Here is a 24,017-nt window from a genome sequence, read left to right on the forward strand (position 1 = left end):
AATTTATTCCAGCAACTTGGTACTGCCAGGTTGGAGTCAGAGTCCATTGATGCAGCTAGTTTTTTCTTAACTCTTTTTGTGTAGTAACACTTGAATGACTTAATAACTCCCTGATCCAATGGCTGTATTAAAGATGTTGTATTTGGAGGTAAAAATACAACTTTTACATGTGGGGTCACATCCAGCAAAGCTTGTGGATGAGTACAGGAATTATCAAGAATGAAGAGAGCCTTGAATGCAGGTTCTTGCTGTGCAAGTAAAACTTGACTTCAGGAATAAAGTGATGCTTAAACCAATCAATAAATATTTCCTCTGTTATCCATGCTGACTGGTTTGACTTCCAGATTACTGGTAAGGTGTTTTTATCTACACCTTTCAAAGCACGAGGATTCATAGAGCAACAGTCCAAATTTTTTCCCCTCCTGCAAACCGAACCATGTTAAGTTAATTTTACAAAGTGTTACATAAAATAGTGCTGCAATTTTTCAATAGTTCGATAACCGAAACATGCCAAATAGAACCGTATAATATAACGGTCTACTGTACATTAAATATATTTAGAATGGATATACGTACATACTGTATTTTACTTTGTTTTAGGTAATACAGTGGAACACTAAAAATCTAGAACAATTAGGTTATGAGGAATTTTGAAACAAATAAAAATTCGGGTTTAAAAAAGAAACCAGGCTCAGATACCTGCACCAGCAAAACGGTAAATCTACAAATACATATATTGTTCTCTTTCAGGTACATTTGCTCAATACTGTATGTACATCATGTGGGGTAGTATTAGCAGACATAGGAAGCAAGTAATTGCAGTGTAACACAGTATATCTGTGCAACAATGGCTGCTGATCAGATAACTGATCACTACATCATTGTGTTGTCTGCATGTTTTATTTTTGTGGCATGACAGTCAATTGATACTTGATGCAACTTTTGCTGCTTTAACACTTACTTTCATTATGTGCCATACCAAGTATCAACATACAGATCAAGTGTAAAATTAAGGTTAAGTAAATATATGTGCGTGATACACTGAAATTCTTTGACAAGTATGCGACATTCAGACATAAATACTTGGTGTTAGAAACAATAAAGTTTGTTCAATTAGCACTAATTTTCTCACAATAATTATGTGCCTTACCAAGCACATACATTTTGATTAGGTGTAAATTAAGATTAAGCTTCTGTACCATACACTAGAATATTGCTTGTCAACTTATTGCTAGGATTGGTTTTATTATTACCTTGACCTGCAATGTTACAGTTTGGGGGAGACTTTCTAATTCTGATACATGCACACTTCTGGCAAGATAACTGTTCATGGAATGATGGTGAATGTGTTTTATTTAGTTTCCCCAACATTTTGGAAATTGGTTGACAGGATTGTAAAACAAAAAATAAACAAGCTCCTTTTATGTTCATATGTAATTTGTACATTATACTACAGTAGAATGTTCTATTCAAATTGAAAATAATGTTTTTAGCTTTCTTTGAAAGCAAGCATCCTTAGAAATTCTGCTAACAATCTTTCATTGTATTTGAAATATGAATATATTCACTGAGTGGATATACAGTACTCGTCCACTGAAATGTTTTGCACTAATTTTGTACGTGTCCAAATTTCTGCACCTGCTCATTATATTTTATTTGATGTTCTTTATTTAGTATATCTAGAAGACCTTGAACTAGTTACTTATTGTGTTTACACTTGCAGCTGGGTCACTGGTACTTTCCTGCTTTGCAAATGTAAGCTGTAGTATCTAGTTGTCTCAAAATGGAGTGATTAAATATATGTACTTGATAATCTTTGGAGTGAATGACAGCACCTCTAACACACTGTGCACTTGTATGGAACTTTGGTATTAATTTTGTGCACTTATTAATTTGAATATTTCTAACTGTGGAAATATGAAATAGGTAATCTACATTGTAATTTTTCCAATTGTAAAATTTTGGAATAATTTTCCTGTTGAATTACCTCATTTCAGTTTTGTATCATGCAGTTTGTTCTACTGTGTGAGTGTATGAGTAGCATGATAAAGCAACATTGTAGAAAATGCAAAAGATGAGTGAAGTTTTTATTAACAGTTCTATATCCAAGTTTTATTGAGGATGTAAGTAGCATTTTCTCAGTCTGCCTAACTATCCAGATACAGTGGTACCCTGAGTTTCGAACAGCTCCCAACTCGAACAATTATGTAAGTGTATTATTGTAAGTTCTTTAGTGAGTGTATTTTTGGGGGTCTGAAACGGGCTAATCTAATTTACATTATTCCTTATGGGAACAAATTCGTTTGGTAACGGCACTCGAACAGCCTTCTGGAACGAATTATGGCCAAATCTCTGGGTACCATTGTATCATATAGTGACACACATCCTTCAAACTTGGAAGGAGTAAAATACAGTGGAACCTCAGTACTCGAACAGCTCCATACTTGAACAGTTCGGTATTTGAATGCTTTGTTTGGTAAACAAATCGCTTGATAGTCGACTGTTTGCTCGGCACCTGACCAAACAAACACGACCTGCCAGAACTTCGATGTAAACTATTTTGTGTTTCTTCGCATTTTTTTTTTTTTATATTTTATAAATAAGTCACCATGGGGCATGAGAGGGTTAGTGATAACAGCCAACCAAAAAGAAAATTGGTTTGGAAAAATTTGTTCTATACTCGAACAGATTGGTACTCGAGCAGCCTTCTGGAACCAATTAAGTTCAAGTGCCGAGGTTCCACCGTAGTCATGCATTGAGAGACGTATGCAAGAGGTCCCAACTTAAAAACAAATTGCATTCCTGTTTTATTTTAACTGGCAAAAGTTGTATGTGTATGTTTTTTTTTATTTGTAAATTTTTGGGTCCTGAGTGATCAGTTTTTAAGTGAATGTGTGTGCATGGCTTGGGGCATTTGTAAATTTAGACCACCTGTATTGGAACTCGATACATCTTGTACATTGCCAGCAGTCAGTGTTTCCCGAGAAAATCTATAAATTGCCAATAAATTGGAAGTAATGATAATTATGGACTTAACAAAGGAGTTAACAAATTCCTACAATTATAAGATTTGCTTTACTGACACTGCATGTTAGGCCTTAAAATTGTGCTGTGAAGCTAACTGTTCTTTGAGTGTTATTGTTATTAATGAAAGCAAACTGATGTCCTAGCACTTACTGAAACAAAATTAAAAGTGTGTGGAGAGTTTGAATGGGATTAAATGTTTTATATCTGAGGGAATGAGATCTTAAGTAGGAGTGGTAGTAATACTGGCTAAGTCAGACTGTGCTTTCAACACTGGCAGTGTGTTGTGATGGTGAGGAAACCTGCCTGCTGAAATACAGTAATCACCTGCAGATTTGTGGCTGCAGGTAATGAATTAAGATCCCACTTCCAAAATGTCCACTAGATTAGATAAATGTGTACAGACTGGCGAAGTATCTGAAGGCTGCAAGGAAAAGGCCAACATTTGCAAATATAAGAATCATAGTGCTGTTATTAGACCAAAAGGCTCATTACTGAGGTAAGGAATGTTCATAACTCAGTATATCAAAACCAAAAGAATGGTCTTGTAGAGGTTAGTGGAAGTAGAATGACCGAGGGAAAACGCAAACTCCCAGTTAAGTCTTATCAGTAGCATGTACAAGCTGAGGGCTTTTAACTCCAGGAAATAAGATTTTCCATACTGCTGCATGAGAAAAGGCAGGAAAAGAATCTCTAAAAAGTTTAATCACTTGATGCTTTCATCATTAATGAGGTTTTGAAAAATCTGAGGTAGGCGAAAAGATAGACCTACTGGGATGATTGGGAGTGGCAAAAGGACGACGTGCCTTTTTTGAAGAACCATTAGATCTCTTGCACAGTTGAAAGGATATGGGAGTAGTTTAGAGCCTTCCCTGCTGACTGGTGGCCCATCAATCTTCTCTTCATGGGTATTTCATAACCTGTTTGTGAAAGCATGGTCTGGAACCACATGTAGAGCAGTCCCAGGAGGAATGGGGCAGAAACCAAGGATTGTCAGGCTGTGACTCATCCATTTTGGAAGGCTTAGGCCAGTTTAATAAGCAACTGGAACAGTCCTAGCAAAGAGTGGGAATGAGACCTATTAATCTGGTCGGTCCTGAGGCATGATTAGGAGTGGGTGGCCTTTTGATGCTGGTGATAGGCTCCATGAAGATGTGTTGATAGGCCTGGGGTGGGTACTCCTTTTCTGTAGGCAGCCAGAAATACCTGAGGACCTAAATCTTGCTGGCTGTGGCAGTTCTGAGGGTGCAGAAATGACATTGAGCAAAACCTGGACATCTGATTCAATGAAGGATGAGAGAATGGGTCCTCTTGTCCTATGCCAGTCTCATTAGTGCTGAATGCAATTGCTGGTCTCAGAGTAGTGCTAACCAACCTTGCTTGCAACTTAATTGAGGTGCTACCTTAGGTATTGACCTTCACTTTGTCATGCTTGGGATAAAGGATTTTATAAAGTAACAGCTGGTTTTTGTCTCCCTCAAAAATTATTTCACCACTGCGTCCACATAAGCTTGAAGGAATAAGCAAAGAAGGCATTCATGAAGGAAAGCACCTGAAGGTCAAATTGCAGAGCACTCATATCCTGGGACAGTTGTAACCTATGTGGGTTAACACTTGCAAACAGCCTTAAAGTCTAGGAATGATTCATTGACTTGCCATGAGAGTTGATTGATTGTGTGGGAACCCAAGCCCTCTACGGAATTGCAGGAGTGTGCATGCGAACTGCAGGTGCAATACATAGGCTTACATTAAGGAATGATGTAAGTGTTTTAAGTATTGCCTAAGATTACTCTGAGACTCCTTTCATTGCCAGCTGTTTGTTCAGCATCTGAGTTGTAGGTTGTTTGCTAAGCAGTGAAAATAGATGAAGGACTGCACACAGTTAAATGAGGACCCACATACAATACAGGGTCTGTCAAGCTCTCGGTGAATGGGGAAGTACATTGAGAAATGCCTGTCAATGACTTAGAATGTACTTTGCTTCCCTCTTGAAAAGTACACAAACTCCATCAGAGGAAGAGGTCACTTTATGCCTATGACTTTAGGAAAATCAAAATCACAAAGGATCCTTAAAACAAGGCAATTGTAGAATTCCTGCCTTGTACCAAACTTTTGGGTCTGCCAAGGTAGCCCTCATGACAGGCCAATTTGTGATCCCAAGAGAACATATGGCTATCACTATCAGGTACTGTTATGGGCAGGATGATCCACCACATGTCCTGCCTAAGGACAGACTCAACAGGGGACTGAGAAAATGAGATGCAGGCTATAGAGGTAACTCAAATAGTGAGTGGAAGGTGTTGACACTAGTGCTTCTGGATGAAAGCTAATGGTTCAGTTGACAGGTAACTACCTGATGGCTTTAGCCATAATAAGCAAAAAAAAAATATGAAAACAGAGATGAAACCGAGTGGAAAAGCAAGACTTTGTTTTCGTTTTACCGGCCTACCGATGTTAGTACGTATTTCTATTGTAGAATAAAATTAAAATTGAAAGTTGTAGTTTTCTTTTTTCTGCCACTGTAAACATTTTCTTGGTTATAGGAATTTTCCTTAGATATTTGGAAGTTTTTTACTAGGGATTAAAATTTCTGGAGAATTTGGTACTTTTCTAATTACGTTTGAAATATCAAATCTTTTCATATTTTATTAATGAGAGGCTTTTTCAAATGTTTGTTGAAAGGTTTTAAAAATGACCTAGCAATAAAACTTCCAAGAAAAAATTGAGTCCCATTTATACATATTTAAAATGTCTTTATATTGAATGTCTTAGATTTTGATATGATTCCCATCCTTGACTTTGAAATCTCGAAAAAAAAAAAAATTACTTGTAAAACATAAAAGAAGTGGCCTTTTTGAGTTATTGTTTGTGAACTGTATATATAATCTTGTAATGTAGGGAGCTACTCACACACACCTTTAGGAAAGTGTGTTAGTATACCACCACTGCTTTCACTACCACCAATACTACTTCCACTACCTCTACATAATGTCTTTTGATCTTTGTGTGTTATTAACATACTGAGTAGTCATAGCTATGAATCTGTATCAAGTCATTGTTATTGTTTGTGCATTGTCTTAAGCTATGTAAAATTCTATAGTGTATCACTGTTTTCTTCTCTATACACTTATGTAAACCCTGTCTCATTTCTTTAAATTTTTTGTAATCACTTGTACCAAGCTTTGTATTATCAAGCCTATATTTTTGTATTATAGTTCTGATCCAGATACTGTACTATATCACAGTCACATCCATTATTATTACTGTTTATTATTATAAATATTAATTATTATTAATTTTATTCTTATATTAGTTATTGTTATTAATTATTATTGTTGTTTAAACCTTGATATAACAGATGAAATATTTGGCCAGACAGATGTCCAGTGCAAGGGACTTGGATCATTGCATTGAAATTTTCTTTTAGTAGTAGTAGTACAGGTCCTCCATCACAAATCCGGCATCATTGGGACCTGTAGTGTGCCGGATTACTGAGCTTGCCGGATTACAGAGTTAATAAAATTAACCAACTTGACTGACGCAAAACTCGAACATTTCTGGTACTTTGAGCTCAATTTCAAGGTACTTTTCGTCATGAAAGCAATCAAAATCATGTCTATTTCTGTAATATATCTTCCATTCTATCAATGAGTCCAAAAAAATGAGAATACAACCATAAAAACCATACGAAAATATACTGCAAAGAGGCGGCTAATGGCTGAGAAGTGAACTCCCTTATTTATCATCCATCTTTTTTATTTTTGTTGTACGTTAAGAAGCATCTTTCCATCATACATTGCCCAAGTTTCAATGAGATAGCCCAACAAACAACTGAGAAAAAAAAATATTTACCAAAAATCATATATGGCAAGCCCAAGCCAGGTACTGGAAATAAGTCACTTTTTCTGACTTTTCTGGGTTATCCTAGGTTCTCTATACATACACTGCTATGTATGATAATCTATAACTGTGTGTATTCCTGAATAAACTTATTTACTTCTAGTCTGTCAACCGAGTACAAGAAACCGCCCATTCACTTATTTCAACTACCCAAAAAAGTGGTCAGAAATTGGCAGTTTGGCTGATTTCACACAAATTTCAACAGATGCCAATTTCAAAATAGGGTCCAGAATAAACAATGCAGACATTCCTGGCACTAAAATAACATTTTCTTTGTTCATTAGTCATGGCTCCAGGCCCCTCTTATATTCCTCTTGCTTACCATTTGGAATTTTTATTCACACAAAAAAATAGAAGATTTGCTGTTATGCAGACTACTGCATTATTGTAATAATTGTATAAATAATGTCAACCCAGACGATGTATTAGAATTTGGACTGGCAGGCGGACAGGTATTGGACGGTGACGTCATTTGTTAACTCTTGAGCTTCGCTAAAGAACAGAACATTTTCGCTACTGTGAGCGCAATTTCAAGGTACTTTTCGTCATGAAAGCAATCAAAATCATATCTATTTCTGTAATATATATTTCATTCTATCAAATGAGACCGAAAAAATGAGAATATAACCATAAAAACATACAAAAATATACCGCTTAGCGGCTGCTAATGGCTGAGAAGTGAACTCCGCTATTTATGGTCTGATTTCTTTCATTTTTGGTGTACGTTAAGAAGTATCTTTCCATCATACATTGCCCAAGTTTGAATAAGATAACCTAACAAACAACTGAGAAAATAATAATAATAATATAATATCTTTATTTACTACTCGTACATGTACAAGGTATACAGCCCTAGCTGACATCAGTGACATACTACTGTATAGAAAGCCGCTTGTTATGCAGAGTATTTCAAGAAAATTAGGTCAGTGTTCCAGGATAACACCCACACTAGTCGGCTAACACCCAGGTACCCATTTACTGATGGGTAAACATAGACAACAGGTGTAAAGAAACACGCCTAATGTTTCTACCCAGGCTGGGAATCGAATATTTACCAAAAATCACATATGGCTAACCCAAGCCATGTTGACTTTTTTGGGTTATCCTAGGTTCTCTACACATATGCTGCTATGTGTGATAATCTATATAGAGAAAATAACTTTTTTGTTTCAGTTTTATGGTGCAGTACGAGTGTATATCACAGTTAGCCCTGTGCTATACTCCGTTTTCTCTAATATAAGCCCCCAAGACAGGGATAGGAGAATGGTATTTGTATACCATATATCCTCTTCATACCTTCGTCGAACTGCTCGGTGTTATGCCAAACATTATTTATTCTGGAGTATTTAACATGTTTTATGTTATTTATATTGTTTATTATGTCATATTAGATCAATTGTGATAGGCAAATAAGCTGTAGTGTTGATATTAGCATAATAAAGCATATTCTCCTGCTTCGTGAGACTGAGCTCATGGCATCCGACAGTGGCTTCAAAGCCACCTTATCTTTAATGGATAATGTACTGTGTAGGTGCTTTACATAATGAGAAGCATTTCTTTTATTCATTGGAACCATGACTAGGGCTAAAAGTAAGCAGGTTAAAACAATAAATGGAGAAAAAGAAACTAGAATGACTTATGCAGCAAGTAGCACCACCAAACAGTACCAGCAGGTTGGTGTGGCGACCCTGGAAATTTGAAATTATGCTAGCCAAAATTAGTGCCGAATAACTGAAGGAACCGAATAACTGATTGCCGGATTTGTGATGGCGGACCCGTAGTAGTGTCTGGTTGGTTCTCCCTTCCAAACCTACTGCATTGAGGTTTTGTCTATTAGCAGTACAGGTTGGTCATCACTAATCCTGCAATCAGTTATCCGGTTCCATCAGTAATCCGACACTAATTTCGGCTAGCATAATTTCAAATTTCATCATTATACTGACTCAAATTTCATCATTATACTGACTCATAAATTGTGCAGATGGTTGTAAATCCACAGCAGGAAGCCAGTGGAGGAGAAAGCAGTGATGAAAATGAGGAAGAAGTGGCAGAAAGAGTCTCTATTGATAGGTTAATTAAGTGTATTCTAACCTAACCACTCTGTAATCCAGCAAACTCGCTAATCCGGCACACTACATGTCCCAGTGATGCCAGATTAGTGATGGCCGACCTGTATCATGTTTGTGTGTTTGATAAGCTCTCCATACAATGGACCATGTTTGTTGCATCAGAATTTTTTTTAAATGGCCACCCCCTGCCCTCTACTGGTGCATTTGTTATACCAGGTTTTACTGTTATTACTGATGTTTTGTTTTATGATTATTATTATTATACAGTATATTATACTGAAGTTTTATAATTTCTATTATTATTTTTACTGTTATTATTATTATAGCATTAGCTATTATTTTTATTTCTCTATTACATACCTGCTGTACTGTTTTTCAACCTTTTTAAACCATGTACTGTATAAGACAATTTTAGCTTTAGTTTTACCTAAAATGCTTTGCGTAATATAGGCTTAACAGATCATAGCTACCACAACATATTGTAGGTCTTCCAGAATTCGTAAGTCTTAATGATGTATTTTCTCTAAATATTTGTTATAATTGATGAAACTCTTGAAGTAAGTGGCAAAAACTTAACCAGGCTGACCACAGGAGGCTAGGTTTGAAATCATGCTGCAAGGGCAAATATCCCTGGAATCAACAGGTATGCAGGTAGATGCAGCATTAGAGCATAGCGACTATTTCTTAATTTTACAAGGTATAGTTTTACAGCGAGAAAAGTGAAGGTAGTTGACAGGCTTTGGCTTGAAGCATTATATATTAAGTGGACAAATACATTTCTAACATTCTTTAGCTAGTTCTTGCCATCCACAGTGTTAGTGTAACTTTTTTTTATGGAGTTTAATATAAAAGTTTTTATGAAAATACAGGTTTTTGGAAAGGAGTGAATGCCTTAGATATTAATGACTTCTTACATTATTTTCTTTTTCTCCGACAGTGTCACAGGGTGGTTACCACAACCCTGCAGATATGCCTATGCAGAACCCCAAAGAACAGATTGCCATGTGGCAACAGAATACCTATATGAGTGACTCTGGCATCCACTCTGGTGCCACCACAAATGCTCCGTCCCTCACTGGGAAAGAGGAGGAGATGGATGCTGAGTGGATGGAGGGCCAGGCACAGCAGGGCTTCAACCAGGCAGCATTCACTACAGAACAGGTAACAAAAGATTTCCTATATAAAATGTGAAATCTTGTGGGATAATTGACTTTATATAGAGCAGAAACTTTTTGTTAAAACTGGCTGTCTCCCACTGCAGTAGGATGACTCCAATGTCACAGTTCAGATGATCCCTTCCAACTGCAACAATTCCATCCTTCCTTCAGAGTGCAAGCACTCTACCTCCCTCTTCAGGATTCAAGTCTGGCTAGCTGGTTTCCATGAATTCCTTGATTCCTTGCTCTCACTCCAACAGCATGTCAAATCATAAAAACTACTTGGCCCCCACTCCTGTCTAGCACATTTACAGAAGTCTGTTGGATGTCCAAGCCCCTAGCACTCAAAACCTCCTTTACCCTCCTCCCTTCAACCTTTCCTAGGATGACCCCCACTCCTTATGGCCACCCCAAAGTCATCCTAGTCCTCATATTTTTGTCCATCCTTTCTAAATGTCCAAACCACATTGACAGCCCCTCCTCAACCCTCTGAATAATACTTTTGGTAACTCTACACCTCCTCCTAATCTTCAAACTTAGAATTCTCTTCAAAATATTTACACGACACAGCTCCCTCAAACACAATATCTCTGCTGTCTCCAGCCTTCTCCTTGCTGCAACATTCAAAACCCATGCTTCACACCTATACAACAGTGTTTGCACCACTGTACTTTGATAAATTTCCCTTTTTTCCTCTATATATAATGTTCTTTGTATCTAGGGTCACTCAATGCATCACCCACCTTTTTCCTATCATCATTTCTATGCTGCATCTCAGTTATCTGCTGACAAGCCCACTTCCAAATATTTGAAAACGTTTACTGCCTCCATATTTCCTTCCTCCAATCTGATATCCATTCTCTCATTGCCTATATTTTTTGATACTCTCATGCTTTTCCTGTGCTCGCTTTAAATTTCCTACTTTTACACATCCTCACAGAATCATTTACCAACCTTTGCAACTTCTCTTCATAATCCAAAAGAACCATGTTATTGACCCAAAGCAACTGTGATAACTCCCGTACCATACTAGATTTACACCCTAGCATTCACTTCTTTTACAAATTCCCCCTCTATAAATATGTTTAACAATCATGGTGACATCACACATCACTGTCTAAGGTCTACTTTTACTGAAACGTAATCTCCTTCTCTCTTATATGCCCTAACTTGTGCCTTGCTATCTACATAATAGTTGCTTGCATCTTTTCACATCCTAACCATTTTGCTCTTATGAACTTGTTTCAGTTTTATATATTTTGTCATCTACTGGCCATCTCATTTCAGTCTTTTATTTTTAACCTTTCATTAAATTAAAAATTATAATTGCAATAAAGCTCTCTATTTTTCTAGGTAGATGACATGAACCAACAACTGAACCAGACTCGATCCCAGCGAGTCCGAGCTGCCATGTTTCCCGAGACCCTGGATGAGGGTATGGAGATTCCCTCTACCCAGTTTGATCCTCAGCAACCCACTGCAGTACAGAGGTTGGCAGAACCCTCACAAATGCTCAAGCATGCAGTTGTGAACTTGATTAACTATCAGGTTAGTTTATAATGATGATAACTGTTGCTGATCATCAAGGCTTTCCTGAAATGTGCTTAATTTAGTCTTCTGTATATTGGTTTCATTATATGAATATATACCTAAATCTTCTCATTCATCAGACTAATGTTCAGGTTTTAATTTTTTTTTTCTTCACCAGAGGTTTTGATGTACATTAGTAAAAAATTTTTTTTTACAAGTTAGATTTTTTAACACATTTGTCATTCCCTGCCAAAGCAAATATAGCCAGGCAAGGAAAACACATGCCATATCACTGCTTCCCTTTAGTCTTTCAAAATGTACACAGAAATCACAGTCCATGTTATCTACTGAATTGTCACTTCCCAACCCATCCACGTAAAGGCACTGTAAGTCATTCATCCAAAATTGAAGTCTGGTTACCAAGCTTCCTAAATCATATATAAATATTACCTTTCTCACATTCAAATAACACTCCAAATCCCAAAAACCACTTGTCTGCATTCGGTCCAGTCTAACTCGCTCACACGTGCTTTCTGGATACTCAAGGTCCTGTTTAAAACCACCTGGGAAGGTCCTTACTCTGTCCATCACAGATTTATACACTTTGTTATTCTCTTTTTCTCAGTCATTTCTAAATGACCAGGCAGTGAAAACAAACTGTTATTTTGCTTCCTGAATTAGATTGTTTCCTGGTTTCTTCTTTCAATGTCTTGACACGTTTTCAGCTAAATAAATAATCTGCATATAATACAGGGTAAGGAATTGTATCCACTTAATGTTTTGTAAGTAAATATTTGAAGTAGAGTAGAATATTTGAGATAGTTCATTCGGAAATATTGCCTGTAGTATTGTGTATATATCTGTATATTTGATATAAAACAAATCTTTAGGAATGTCTTATGCTCTTTTAATTTTCAAATATTCATACCAAAAATATTTTGCGGCTATATTTTTTTTATGTATGTGGTGATTGCAAAATCATGCCGCTCACAATAATACAGAATTATGGCAGCATAAAGAAAAATGTTTGGTTTTCATAATTTTCAACACTGTAAATCTGCTGATCATAATTTTTCTCTGCATGCACTGTAAAATATAGTAATCCCTTGATTTAATAGACTTTGGCAATATGGGGGATAAAATTTGCTGTGTCAGTTGATTAAAAAAAGACTGATTGTCTGTTGGTTACAGAATTGTCTGTTGTTTGTCATGACAAACAATCTCATCACTGTTCACAATCACCACACAGTATTCAGTACATTGCTCGTATGTGGGTTGGGTAACTTTTTGATCATCTCTTTTAACACTTTCCAAGTAATCTTTTAACACTTCCTGCTTCATAACACATGATATAGGTTACTTAACTCAGCTGATAATGAGTTTAATTCTTAATAACTTTGTTCACAGGATGATGCTGACTTAGCTACACGAGCCATTCCTGAGTTAATTAAGCTTCTGAATGATGAGGATCAAGTTGTGGTGTCACAGGCTGCCATGATGGTGCACCGTCTCAGTAAGAAGGAAGCCTCACGCCATGCCATTATGAACTCTCAGCAAATGGTCGCAGCTCTTGTTCGTGCCCTCTCCAACTCGAATGACTTGGAGACTACTCGAGTGACTGTTGGAGCACTGCACAACTTGTCCCACCATCGTCAGGGTCTTCTTGCAATTTTCAAATCTGGCGGCATCCCTGCTCTGGTTAAATTGCTAAGGTAAAGCAAAATACATCTCTCTCTGTTTGCTACCTAAGATGTGACAAAAAATGAAACTCTTGGCATCCTCATAAACATGGATCTAGCCCTCCCTGTAATTCCTACTTCATTTATGGATTGTACTTTTGTTTGTTGTCTATATATAATGACTCTTCTTGATTGTTGCTCTCCAGCTTGCTATGTTATTTCTAGCTCACCAGTGGAGTCTGTCCTATTTTATGCCATCACTACTCTGCACAACTTATTATTGCACCAAGAAGGCTCAAAAACGGCAGTGCGTATGGCAGGCGGGCTTCAGAAAATGGTTGCTCTCCTCCAACGTAACAATGTCAAGTTTTTGGCCATTGTTACTGACTGCCTGCAGATTCTGGCTTATGGCAATCAAGAATCAAAGCTCATCATCCTAGCTTCTCAGGGACCACAGGAGTTGGTGCGCATCCTACGTTCTTACACATATGAAAAGCTTCTCTGGACAACCTCAAGAGTTCTGAAAGGTAATGCTTACATTTTTATAGGATATAATCAAATTATGCTGTCTGCAAGTAAAATGGTAGTACAAGTACATAATAACCACAGTAATAATAATAATAATAATAATAATAATAATAATGGTAATAATGCATTAATAATAAAAACTAAATAATTCTAACATACTGGTAGGTAGTCATAAGACTTAATTGCCATTACGACATAAAATAATCCTTAAGAAAGAAGTTGATGAATAAGTATAATTATATACTGTACCATGATTTATTTATCCATAAATATATAGACAGAGTAATGGCCAGTGAATTAATTTATTGTATATTTTTAATAAATTAGAAAATTAAGTAAGAGTTTAATAATTGAATTAAAGATGTTAGTTTTTATGTGGGTTGGTAGCCTGGAAGATTTCATATTTGCTTTTTAATTTGTTGCCACGGTTCTTGAAGTGCCATCTGAGTTCCATAAACTTTTATCCAGTTTTCTGGATCTATTGAAAAAATCTTGGTTAACATGTTTAACCCTTTGACTGTTTCTGACGTACATATACGTTTTACGAGCCATTATTTTTGATGTACTTATACTCCAAAATTCTAGTGGCTTCAAATCAAGCGGGAGAAAGCTGGTAGGCCCACACGTGAGAGAGTGGGTCTGTATGGTCAGTGTGCGCAGTATAAAAAAATCCTGCAGCACGCAGTGCATAATGAGAAAAAAAAACTGACTGTTTTTGGATTAAAAAGCTGACTATGAGGTGTATTTTTGTATAGTATTTATGGTTGCATTCTCATTTTCTTGGTCTCATTTGATAGAATGGAAAACATATTACAGAAATAGAGATGATTTTGATTGGTTTCACAATGAAAAGGACCTTGAAATTGAGCTCAGAGTAGTGGAAATGTTCGATTTTTGTCGATGTGCAAGAGTAAACAAATGATGTCATTGTCTAATAAGTGTCCAACTAACCATTCTGATATGCAGTCACAAATGGGTTGACATTATATATACAGTTATTACAATAATGCAGTAGTCTGCATAACAGTAGATCTTCTATTTTTTGTGTGAATAAAAATTCAAAATAGAAAACGAGTAATACAAAAGGGGCCTGGAGACATGACTGATGAACAGAGAAAATGTTATTCTAGTGCCAGGAATGTCTGCATTGTTCATTCTGGACCCTATTTTGAAATTGGCATCTTTTTTAATTTGTGTGAAATTGGCCAAATTGCCAATTTCTGACCACTTTATTGGGTAGTCGAAATCGGTAAATGGGCGGTTTCTTGTACTCAGTCGATAGAACAAATGGAGTTCTAAAGAAATAGCTATGAGTTTGGTTGACTGGAACAATGGAATTGGCTGAATATAGGGCTCAAAGTGGGCAAAATCACCAATGCATAAATATCGCATAGATCGCTAACTTCGCGAGAGCGTAATTCCATAAGTTTTCAATCAAATTTTGTACTTTTTGTGTCATTACCATCGGGAAAAGATCATCATTTCATAAGAATTTTTTTTTTTTTTTTTTTTTTTGAAATTCTTCGACACTGAGAGTAAGTTTGTGAGGAGGGGTCTCGACAGTCAAAGGGTTAATTAAGAAAAATACAATATACATTTTAATACAGGATGAAGGAAAAATTTTCTTAGTGTAGTGAGACAGGCTAAGAAGGCAAAAATTAAATTTTTGATAAGAATGAGACAGATTGTAAGATTATTAACATTTTGAAGATGCTTGCGAAGGATAAGTAAGTGTTGTTGAGCATTAAATTTCCCAACAGTTTTGTCTGTGTGCTCGAGCAACAAACCAGCCATCGTAGAGTCTGGGGGGATGCAGGCTCTTGCTATGCATCTAACTCACCAGTCAACTCGACTAGTGCAGAACTGCCTCTGGACTTTGCGTAATCTTTCTGATGCAGCTACTAAAGTTGTATGTTTTAATTAAGAGATTTACTTTATTGTAAATAGCTAATATTTTTTATATTTTTTGGAAAATTTTTATTTAAAAAAATTGAGCAAGAATGACATTGATATACATAATTATACATACAAAACTGAATTCTATTTACCATAAGGTTATATATACTACAAATTTATTTCTATTTTGTCAATAGCTTCTTAAAATTTATTGATATTGCAGGACAACATGGACCAGCTTCTTCAGAACTTGGTACACTTGCTGCGTGCCAGTGATATCAATGTGGTGACTTGCGCTGCTGGCATCCTGTCGAACTTGACATGTAACAACCAAAGGAACAAGATAACAGTTTGCCAGGTTGGTGGTGTCGAGGCACTCGTAGCCACGATCTACAATGCTGGGGAACGAGAAGAGATTACTGAGCCAGCGGTAAGTTAAAAACATCGAGAATTTGTTGTTTGCAATATTGTCTATTTTAGTCTTAACCATTCAATCTTTAAAGTAGCAGATGCATTGTTTCAGCCTGTAAATTGAGTGTTGAGGTGTTGTGTCAAGCTTTCTATAAGAACACATGCCAGTCTGATTTAGATTCTATACATGATAGTCGAGTCCTCTTCTAACCTCTTATGTCATCTGTGCTAATGTCATCAGTGAAATTTAGATCTTCATATTGTTGATTATTTTATATATGAAAAAATATGTGCACTTGGTGAAGGGCCAGATAATTTAACAAAAATGTAAATATTACCCCTTAACATTTGTTGAATATAGGGAAGAAATAATCTTTTATGTATAACAATATTAAGGTAACATGAAAGGGTGTACAATAACTAAAACTAATGGTAATTTTTTTTTTTTTTTACATAGGTATGTGCTCTGCGTCATTTAACTGCTCGGCATCCAGAAGCTGAAGTTGCCCAGAATGCAGCTCGCCTGAAGAATGGCATTCCTATAATAGTGAACCTACTCCATCCACCATCTCGCTGGCCATTAGTAAAGGCTGTGATTGGATTAATCCGCAACCTGGCACTATGCCCAGCCAACCATGCACCACTCAGGGAGTCAGGTGCTATTCCTAGGCTGGTGCAACTCCTCATAAGGGCTTTCCAGGACACTCAAAGGGTAAAGCTTAACTTTTTTTGATGTTAATTTTTCATCACTTTATTTCAGTAAAGTTCAATGGTTATATAATTTTGGTAAAACTACAGTGCTTGTAATTAAAGTATGTCAGGTGGAGATACCCAACATACATTAATGTCAAAATAATACCCAACTATGTTAGGGTGTTTTGGTGCAACAAAAATTAATACTTGCCTGGAAACACACAGCACGATGTCATTGGGTTCTCTAAGGCTGTTGGCTGCATTCTCTAGTCTCCCTGCACTGTGTGATCTTGAGTGCTGAGCTTGTTTCACATTTTTAGCTATAAACAAATTAATAAGGGAAAGAATAAGTTGCTGATACAACAGTTTCACAGATCATTGGATTACATAAGGCAGGCCATCAAACGAAGGAAATAGTAGTCATCGATGTGTATGAGCATTCAGTAATTGACTGGGTGCATTAGTTCTGTAACAATGATGGTGATGACATGTGCACACCATGAACATGTCCAGGGAAGCCTAGACAAACATCCTATGTACATTATCTGTAATAACGTATTACAGTTAACGTACATAGGGGCATTTGTCTAGGCTTCCCTGGACATGCTCTTGGTGTGGGCATGTCATTGCTGCTATCATGGAACTGGTGCAACAAGTTCCTTATTGAACACTAATGTCATTAGTCTTAAAAAATCCTGAGACATCATCCCTATAAGTTGCCAGGCCAAAATAACCTTTAGTCTCACCGAAACACCTACCAGGATAGGGTATTATTTTTAACATTAAAGTATGCTGGGTGTCTTACACATGGCACACTTCAGTGATGAGCACTGTAGGTGTGGGAGACATCCCAGAAAGAGTTGGAGGGAGGATGTGAAGAGTATTTGAAAGGTTGGTTCTTGTTAGATCATAATGATTGGGGACAAGTTGTATTTAGGATTGAACAGGTTGTTGGAGTGTGAGTAAAGTAACATCTATGAGGGGGTTCAAAAAACTATTTAGCTGAATTAGGTGTTCTGGAGATGGAAAGTTTCAGTGGCTGCACTTTAACCATTTTAGGGTTTCGGCCATACTAGTACGGCTTACGCACCAGGGTCCATGACGTACTAGTACTCATAAATTCTAGCGCCTTCAAATCTAGTGAGAGGAAAGCTGGTAGGCCTACATATGAAAGAATGGGTCTATGTGGTCAGAGTGTGCAGTATTAAAAAAATCCTGCACTTTAAAAAAATCCTGCAGCACACAGTGCGTAATGAGAAAAAAAGTGTTTTTGGATTAAAACAGCGACTTTGCACTGTATTTTCGTATGGTATTTATTGCTGTATTCTAGTTTTCCTGGTCTCATTGTATAGAATAGAAGACATATTACAGAAATTGAGATGATTTTGACTGGTTTTACAATGAAAAGTACCTTGAAATTGAGCTCAAAGTAGCAGAAATGTTCGATTTTTACCAAAGTTCAAAAGTAAACAAATCATGCTAAGCGTCCAATACACGTCAACTGGTGAGTCTAATATTCTTTCACAAGTGCGCTGATATTATTTATACCATTTCTACACTAATGCAGTAGTTTGCATAACAGTAAATCTTCTATTTTTTTGAGAATAAAAATTCAAAATGGAAAGCAAAAGAATGTAAGAGGGGCGTGGGGACGTGACTAATGAACAGAGGAAATGTTATTTTAGTGCCAGGAATGTCTTTCTTGTTTATTCTGGACCCTATTTGGAAACTGGCATCATTTGAAATTTGTGTGAAATTGGCAAAATTGCTAAATTCTGACCACTGTATTGGATAGTTGAAATCGGTAAATTGGTGGTTTCTTGTGCTCATTCGATAGAAAAAAACGGAGTTCTAGCGAAATCGTTATGATTTTTGTTGACTAGTACATTGGAATTGGCTGAAAATAGGGCTCAAAGTGGGCAAAATCGCTGATGCGTAAACATCGTCGAGACCGCTAACTTCGTGAGAGCATAATTTCGTAAGTTTTCCATCAAATTTTATACTTTTGGTGTCATTATGATTGGGAAAAGAATCTCTATCTTTTCATAAGAAATTTTTTTTTTTTTTTTTTTAAATTTGGGAGACCCTGAGAACAAGTCTTTGAGAGCGCCTGTGGACCCTGAAAGGGTTAAAGGATATCTTCTTTCAACAAACCGTCCATATCCCACAGATGAGGCTCAAAAACAAAAAATGAAAGTTTCTCATTTTAAATTTAGTAATATAGTATATGCAGTTGGTTGTTTAATATATTTGTAGATGGGGTTGTAAAAGAAGTAAATACTAGGGTGTTGGGGAGAGGGGTGGGATTAAATTATGGGAAATCACATACAAAATGGGAGTTGACACAGTTACTTTTTGCTGATGATACTGTGCTTATGGGAGAATCTAAAGAAAGGTTGTAAAGGTTAGTGGATGAGTTTGGGAGGGTGTGTAAAGGGAGAAAGTTGAAAGTGAACATAGATAAGAGTAAGGTGATGAGGGTATCAAATGATTTAGATAAAGAAAAATTGGATATCACATTGGAGGGAGGGAGTATGGAAGAAGTGAATGTTTTCAGATACTTGGGGGTTGACGTGTTGGCGGATGGATTTATGAAGGATGAGGTTAATCATAGAATTGCTGAGGGAAAAAAGGTGAGTGGTGCGTTGAGGTATATGTGGAGACAAAAAACGTTATCTATGGAGGCAAAGAAGGGAATGTATGAAAGTATAGTAGTACCAACACTCTTATATGGGTGTGAAGCTTGGGTTGTGAATGTAGCAACGAGGAGGTGGTTGGAGGAAGTGGAGATGTCCTGTCTAAGGGTAATGTGTGGTGTAAATATTATGCAGAAAATTTGGAGTGTGGAAATTAGGAGAAGGTGTGGAGTTAATAAAAGTATTAGTCAGAGGGCTGAAGAGGGTTTGTTGAGGTGGTTTGGTCATTTAGAGAGAATGGATCAAAGTAGGATGACTCGGAGAGCTTATAAATCTGTAGGGGAAGGAAGGTGGGGTAGGGGCCGTCCTCGAAAAGGTTGGAGAGAGAGGGTATAGGAGGTTTTGTGGGCAAGGGGCTTGGACTTCCAGCAAGCATGTGTGAGCGTGTTAGGAGTGAATGGAAATGAGTGGTTTTTGGGACCTGATGAGCTGTTGGAGTGTGAGCAGGGTAATATTTAGTGAAGGGATTCAGGGAAACCGGTTATTTTTTACATAGACTTGAGTACTGGGAATGGGAAGTACAATGCCTGTACTTTAAAAGAAGGGTGTAAGATATTGGCAGTTTGGAGAGGTGTGTTATATATCTTTACATATGCTTCTAAACTGTTGTATCTGGGCACCTCTGCAAAGACAGTGATTATGTATGAGTGAGGTGAAAGTGTTGAATGATGATGAAAGTATTTTCTTTTTGGGGATTTTCTTTCTTTTTGGGTCACCCTGCCTTGGTAGGAGATGGCTGACTTGTTGAAAAAAAAAAATATACAGGAAAATTCCATGAGGATGTGGAACAGAATTCTTCCTCCATAAGCCATGTGTGTCGTAAGAGAGGATTAAAATGCTAGGAACAAGGGGCTAGTAACCCCATCTCCTGTATAAATTACTAAATTTAGAAAGAGAAACTTGTTTTTCATTTTGGGCCACCCAGCCAGGGTGGGATACATCCGTTTTGTTGAAAGAAAGATATACAGGAGAAGGGGTTACCAGCCCCTTGTTCCCAGCTCTTACGACACTCATGGCTTACGGAGGAAGCATCCTGTATTAAAGGATATATAGGCATTTTTTTTTTTTTTGTGGATCATTGTAACTGTGATGCCATTGCTCTTCTGGAAAGACACTTAAGGAATAAATGATGGTGAATATATTTTCCTTCTTTGAGTCACCCTGACTTGGTGGGAAATTCCCTAAATGTTAAAATTAATTTCCCAGGGAAACATGGTGTTCAACTGTTAATAAATATTTCTGAATGTGCCCCTTACAAATATTAATTTTTGAAAATACAGTACTTTTACATAGTGTAAGTAATAGTATTTAATTTGTGTGTGTTTTTATTTTTGGTAGCAACGGTCATCTGTGGCCAGTGGTGGCTCTGGAAGTATTGGAGCCTATGCAGATGGCGTACGTATGGAGGAAATTGTGGAGGGGACAGTTGGTGCCTTACACATACTAGCACGTGAGTCACACAACCGTGCCATTATTAGAGGACTCAACGTTATTCCCATCTTTGTTCAGGTGAGCTCGTCCTAATTTTACTATGTTTGGCAAGTTTATTAAGTACTTTCTTAGTGTTTGCAACATGGTTATAAAAAAAATGTTGATGAAAGCTATGCTTGGTAAATTTTATGATTAGGAGAGATTTTAGTGAGTTAGAACTATAGAACTAATGTAGGTTGGTAGACAGCAACCATTCGGGGAGGTACTACCGTCCTGCCAAGTGAGTGTAAAAAGGAAGCCTGTATTTGTTTTACACGATGGTAGGATTGCTGGTGTCTTTTTTCTCTCATAAACAAGCAAGATTTGAGGTACATCTTGCCACTTCTACTTACACTAAGGTCACACCACACATACATGTACACATTCATGTATACACACTCATCTGAGTTTTCTTTGATTTTATCTTAATAGTTCTTGTTCTTAGTGCTTTTCATTTCATATCCATGGGAAAGTGGAACAAGAATCTTTCCTTCGTAAGCCATGTGTGTTGTAAAAGTCAACTAAAATGCCGGGAACAATGGGCTAGTAACCCCTTTTCCCGTATAGTTTACTAAAAAGAAAAAGAAGAAAATCGTCAAAGTGGGATGTTTGAATGTGCGTGGATGTTGTGCGAATGATAAGAAAGAGATGATTGTGGATGTTATGAATGAGAAGAAGCTGGATGTCCTGGCTTCAAGTGAACCAAAGCTGAAGGGGGTGGGAGAGTTTCAGTGGGGAGAAATAAATAGGATTAGATCAGGGGTTTCAAATAGAGTTAGAGCTAAAGAAGGAGTAGCAGTAATGTTGAAGGATAAGTTATGGCAGGAAAAGAGGGAATATGAATTATGTGGTGTAAAATAAGGGTTGGATGTGAAAAGTGGGTTGTAGTAAGTGTTTATGCATCTGGAGAAGATTGAAGTGTAAAGGAGAGAGAGAGATTTTGGGAAATGTTGAGTGAGTGTGGAGAGTTTTGAACCAAGTGAGAGTGCTTGTGGTTGGGGATCTCAATGCTAAAGTGGGTAAAAATGTTGTGGAGGGAGTAGTAGGTAAATTTGGGGTGCCAGGGGTAAAAGAAAATGGGTAGCCTTTACCTGAGTTACCTCAGGATGTACATGTTTATAGAGGGGCCACAGATATATCAGATCACTTTCTAGTTGTAGCTACACTGAGAGTAAAAGGTAGATGGGATACAAGGAGAATAGAAGCATCAGGGAAGAGAGAGGTGAAGGTTTATAAACTAAAAGAGGAGGCAGTTAGGGTAAGATATAAACAGCTATTGGAGGATAGATGGGCTAATGAGAGCATAGGAAATGGGATCGAAGAGGTATGGGGTAGGTTTAAAAATGTAGTGTTAGTGTTCAGCAGAAGTTTGTGGTTACAGGAAAGTGGGTGCGGGAGGGAAGAGGAGCGATTGGTGGAATGATGACGTAAAGAGAGTAGTAAGGGAGAAAAAGATAGCATATGAGAAGTTTTTACAAAGTAGAAGTGATGCAAGGAGGGAAGAGTATATGGAGAAAAAGAGAGAGGTTAAGAGAGTGGTGAAGCAATGTAAAAAGAGAGCAAATGAGAGAGTGGGTGAAATGTTATCAACAAATTTTGCTGAAAATAAGAAAAAGTTTTGGAGTGAGATTAACAAGTTAAGGAAGCCTAGAGAACAAATGGATTTGTCAGTTAAAAATAGGAGAGGAGAGTTATTAAATGGAGAGTTAGAGGTATTGGGAAGATGGAGGGAATATTTTGAGGAATTGTTAAATGTCGATGAAGATAGGGAAGCTGTGATTTCGTGTATAGGGCAAGGAGGAATAACATCTTGTAGGAGTGAGGAAGAGCCAGTTGTGAGTGTGGGGGGAAGTTTGTGAGGCAGTACGTAAAATGAAAGTGGGTAAGGCAGCTGGGATTGATGGGATAAAGATAGAAATGTTAAAAGCAGGTGGGGATTTAGTTTTGGAGTGGTTGGTGCAATTATTTAATAAATGTATGGAAGAGGGTAAGGTACCTAGGGATTGGCAGAGAGCATGCATAGTTCCTTTGTATAAAGGCAAAGGGGACAAAAGAGAGTGCAAAAATTATAGGGGGATAAGTCTGTTGAGTATACCTGGTAAAGTGTATGGTAGAGTTATTATTGAAAGAATTAAAAGTAAGACTGAGAATAGGATAGCAGATGAACAAGGAGGCTTTAGGAAAGGTAGGGGATGTGTGGACCAGGTGTTTACAGTGAAACATATAATTATTTTTATTATTTTATTATCACACCGGCCGATTCCCACCAAGGCAGGGTGGCCCGAAAAAGAAAAACTTTCACCATCATTCACTCCATCACTGTCTTGCCAGAAGGGTGCTTTACACTACAGTTTTTAAACTGCAACATTAACACCCCTCCTTCAGAGTGCAGGCACTGTACTTCCCATCTCCAGGACTCAAGTCCGGCCTGCCGGTTTCCCTGAATCCCTTCATAAATGTTACTTTGCTCACACTCCAACAGCACGTCAAGTATTAAAAACCATTTGTCTCCATTCACTCCTATCAAACACGCTCAAGCATGCCTGCTGGAAGTCCAAGCCCCTCGCACACAAAACCTCCTTTACCCCCTCCCTCCAACCCTTCCTAGGCCGACCCCTACCCCGCCTTCCTTCCACTACAGACTGATACACTCTTGAAGTCATTCTGTTTCGCTCCATTCTCTCTACATGTCCGAACCACCTCAACAACCCTTCCTCAGCCCTCTGGACAACAGTTTTGGTAATCCCGCACCTCCTCCTAACTTCCAAACTACGAATTCTCTGCATTATATTCACACCACACATTGCCCTCAGACATGACATCTCCACTGCCTCCAGCCTTCTCCTCGCTGCAACATTCATCACCCACGCTTCACACCCATATAAGAGCGTTGGTAAAACTATACTCTCATACATTCCCCTCTTTGCCTCCAAGGACAAAGTTCTTTGTCTCCACAGACTCCTA

The 24,017-nt window shown here is 37.5% G+C and overlaps 2 protein-coding genes across 3 annotated transcripts in view; one reads left to right on the plus strand and one right to left on the minus strand.

The window, feature by feature from the left end:
• arm (armadillo) overlaps nucleotides 1-24,017 on the plus strand; it is a 59,676-nt gene that overhangs the window by 20,532 nt on the left and 15,127 nt on the right. For both annotated transcript variants that reach the window (XM_053786873.2, XM_070093047.1), the window contains 8 exons: nucleotides 9,931-10,154; nucleotides 11,504-11,698; nucleotides 13,088-13,392; nucleotides 13,585-13,886; nucleotides 15,648-15,796; nucleotides 16,007-16,213; nucleotides 16,652-16,906; nucleotides 20,922-21,092. In XM_053786873.2, coding sequence (XP_053642848.2) covers nucleotides 9,931-10,154; nucleotides 11,504-11,698; nucleotides 13,088-13,392; nucleotides 13,585-13,886; nucleotides 15,648-15,796; nucleotides 16,007-16,213; nucleotides 16,652-16,906; nucleotides 20,922-21,092 — 1,808 coding nt within the window. The remainder of the gene's footprint in view (nucleotides 1-9,930; nucleotides 10,155-11,503; nucleotides 11,699-13,087; nucleotides 13,393-13,584; nucleotides 13,887-15,647; nucleotides 15,797-16,006; nucleotides 16,214-16,651; nucleotides 16,907-20,921; nucleotides 21,093-24,017) is intronic.
• Nucleotides 16,987-24,017, minus strand: part of LOC128695920 (calcium-independent phospholipase A2-gamma-like) — a 99,881-nt gene continuing 92,850 nt past the window's right edge. Inside the window, exon 10 of the mRNA XM_070093049.1 lies at nucleotides 16,987-17,207. Coding sequence (XP_069949150.1) covers nucleotides 17,002-17,207 — 206 coding nt within the window. The 3' untranslated portion in view covers nucleotides 16,987-17,001. The remainder of the gene's footprint in view (nucleotides 17,208-24,017) is intronic.

The sequence above is a fragment of the Cherax quadricarinatus genome, chromosome 41 (genome assembly GCF_038502225.1).
Source record: "Cherax quadricarinatus isolate ZL_2023a chromosome 41, ASM3850222v1, whole genome shotgun sequence".
Classification (NCBI taxonomy): domain Eukaryota; kingdom Metazoa; phylum Arthropoda; class Malacostraca; order Decapoda; family Parastacidae; genus Cherax; species Cherax quadricarinatus.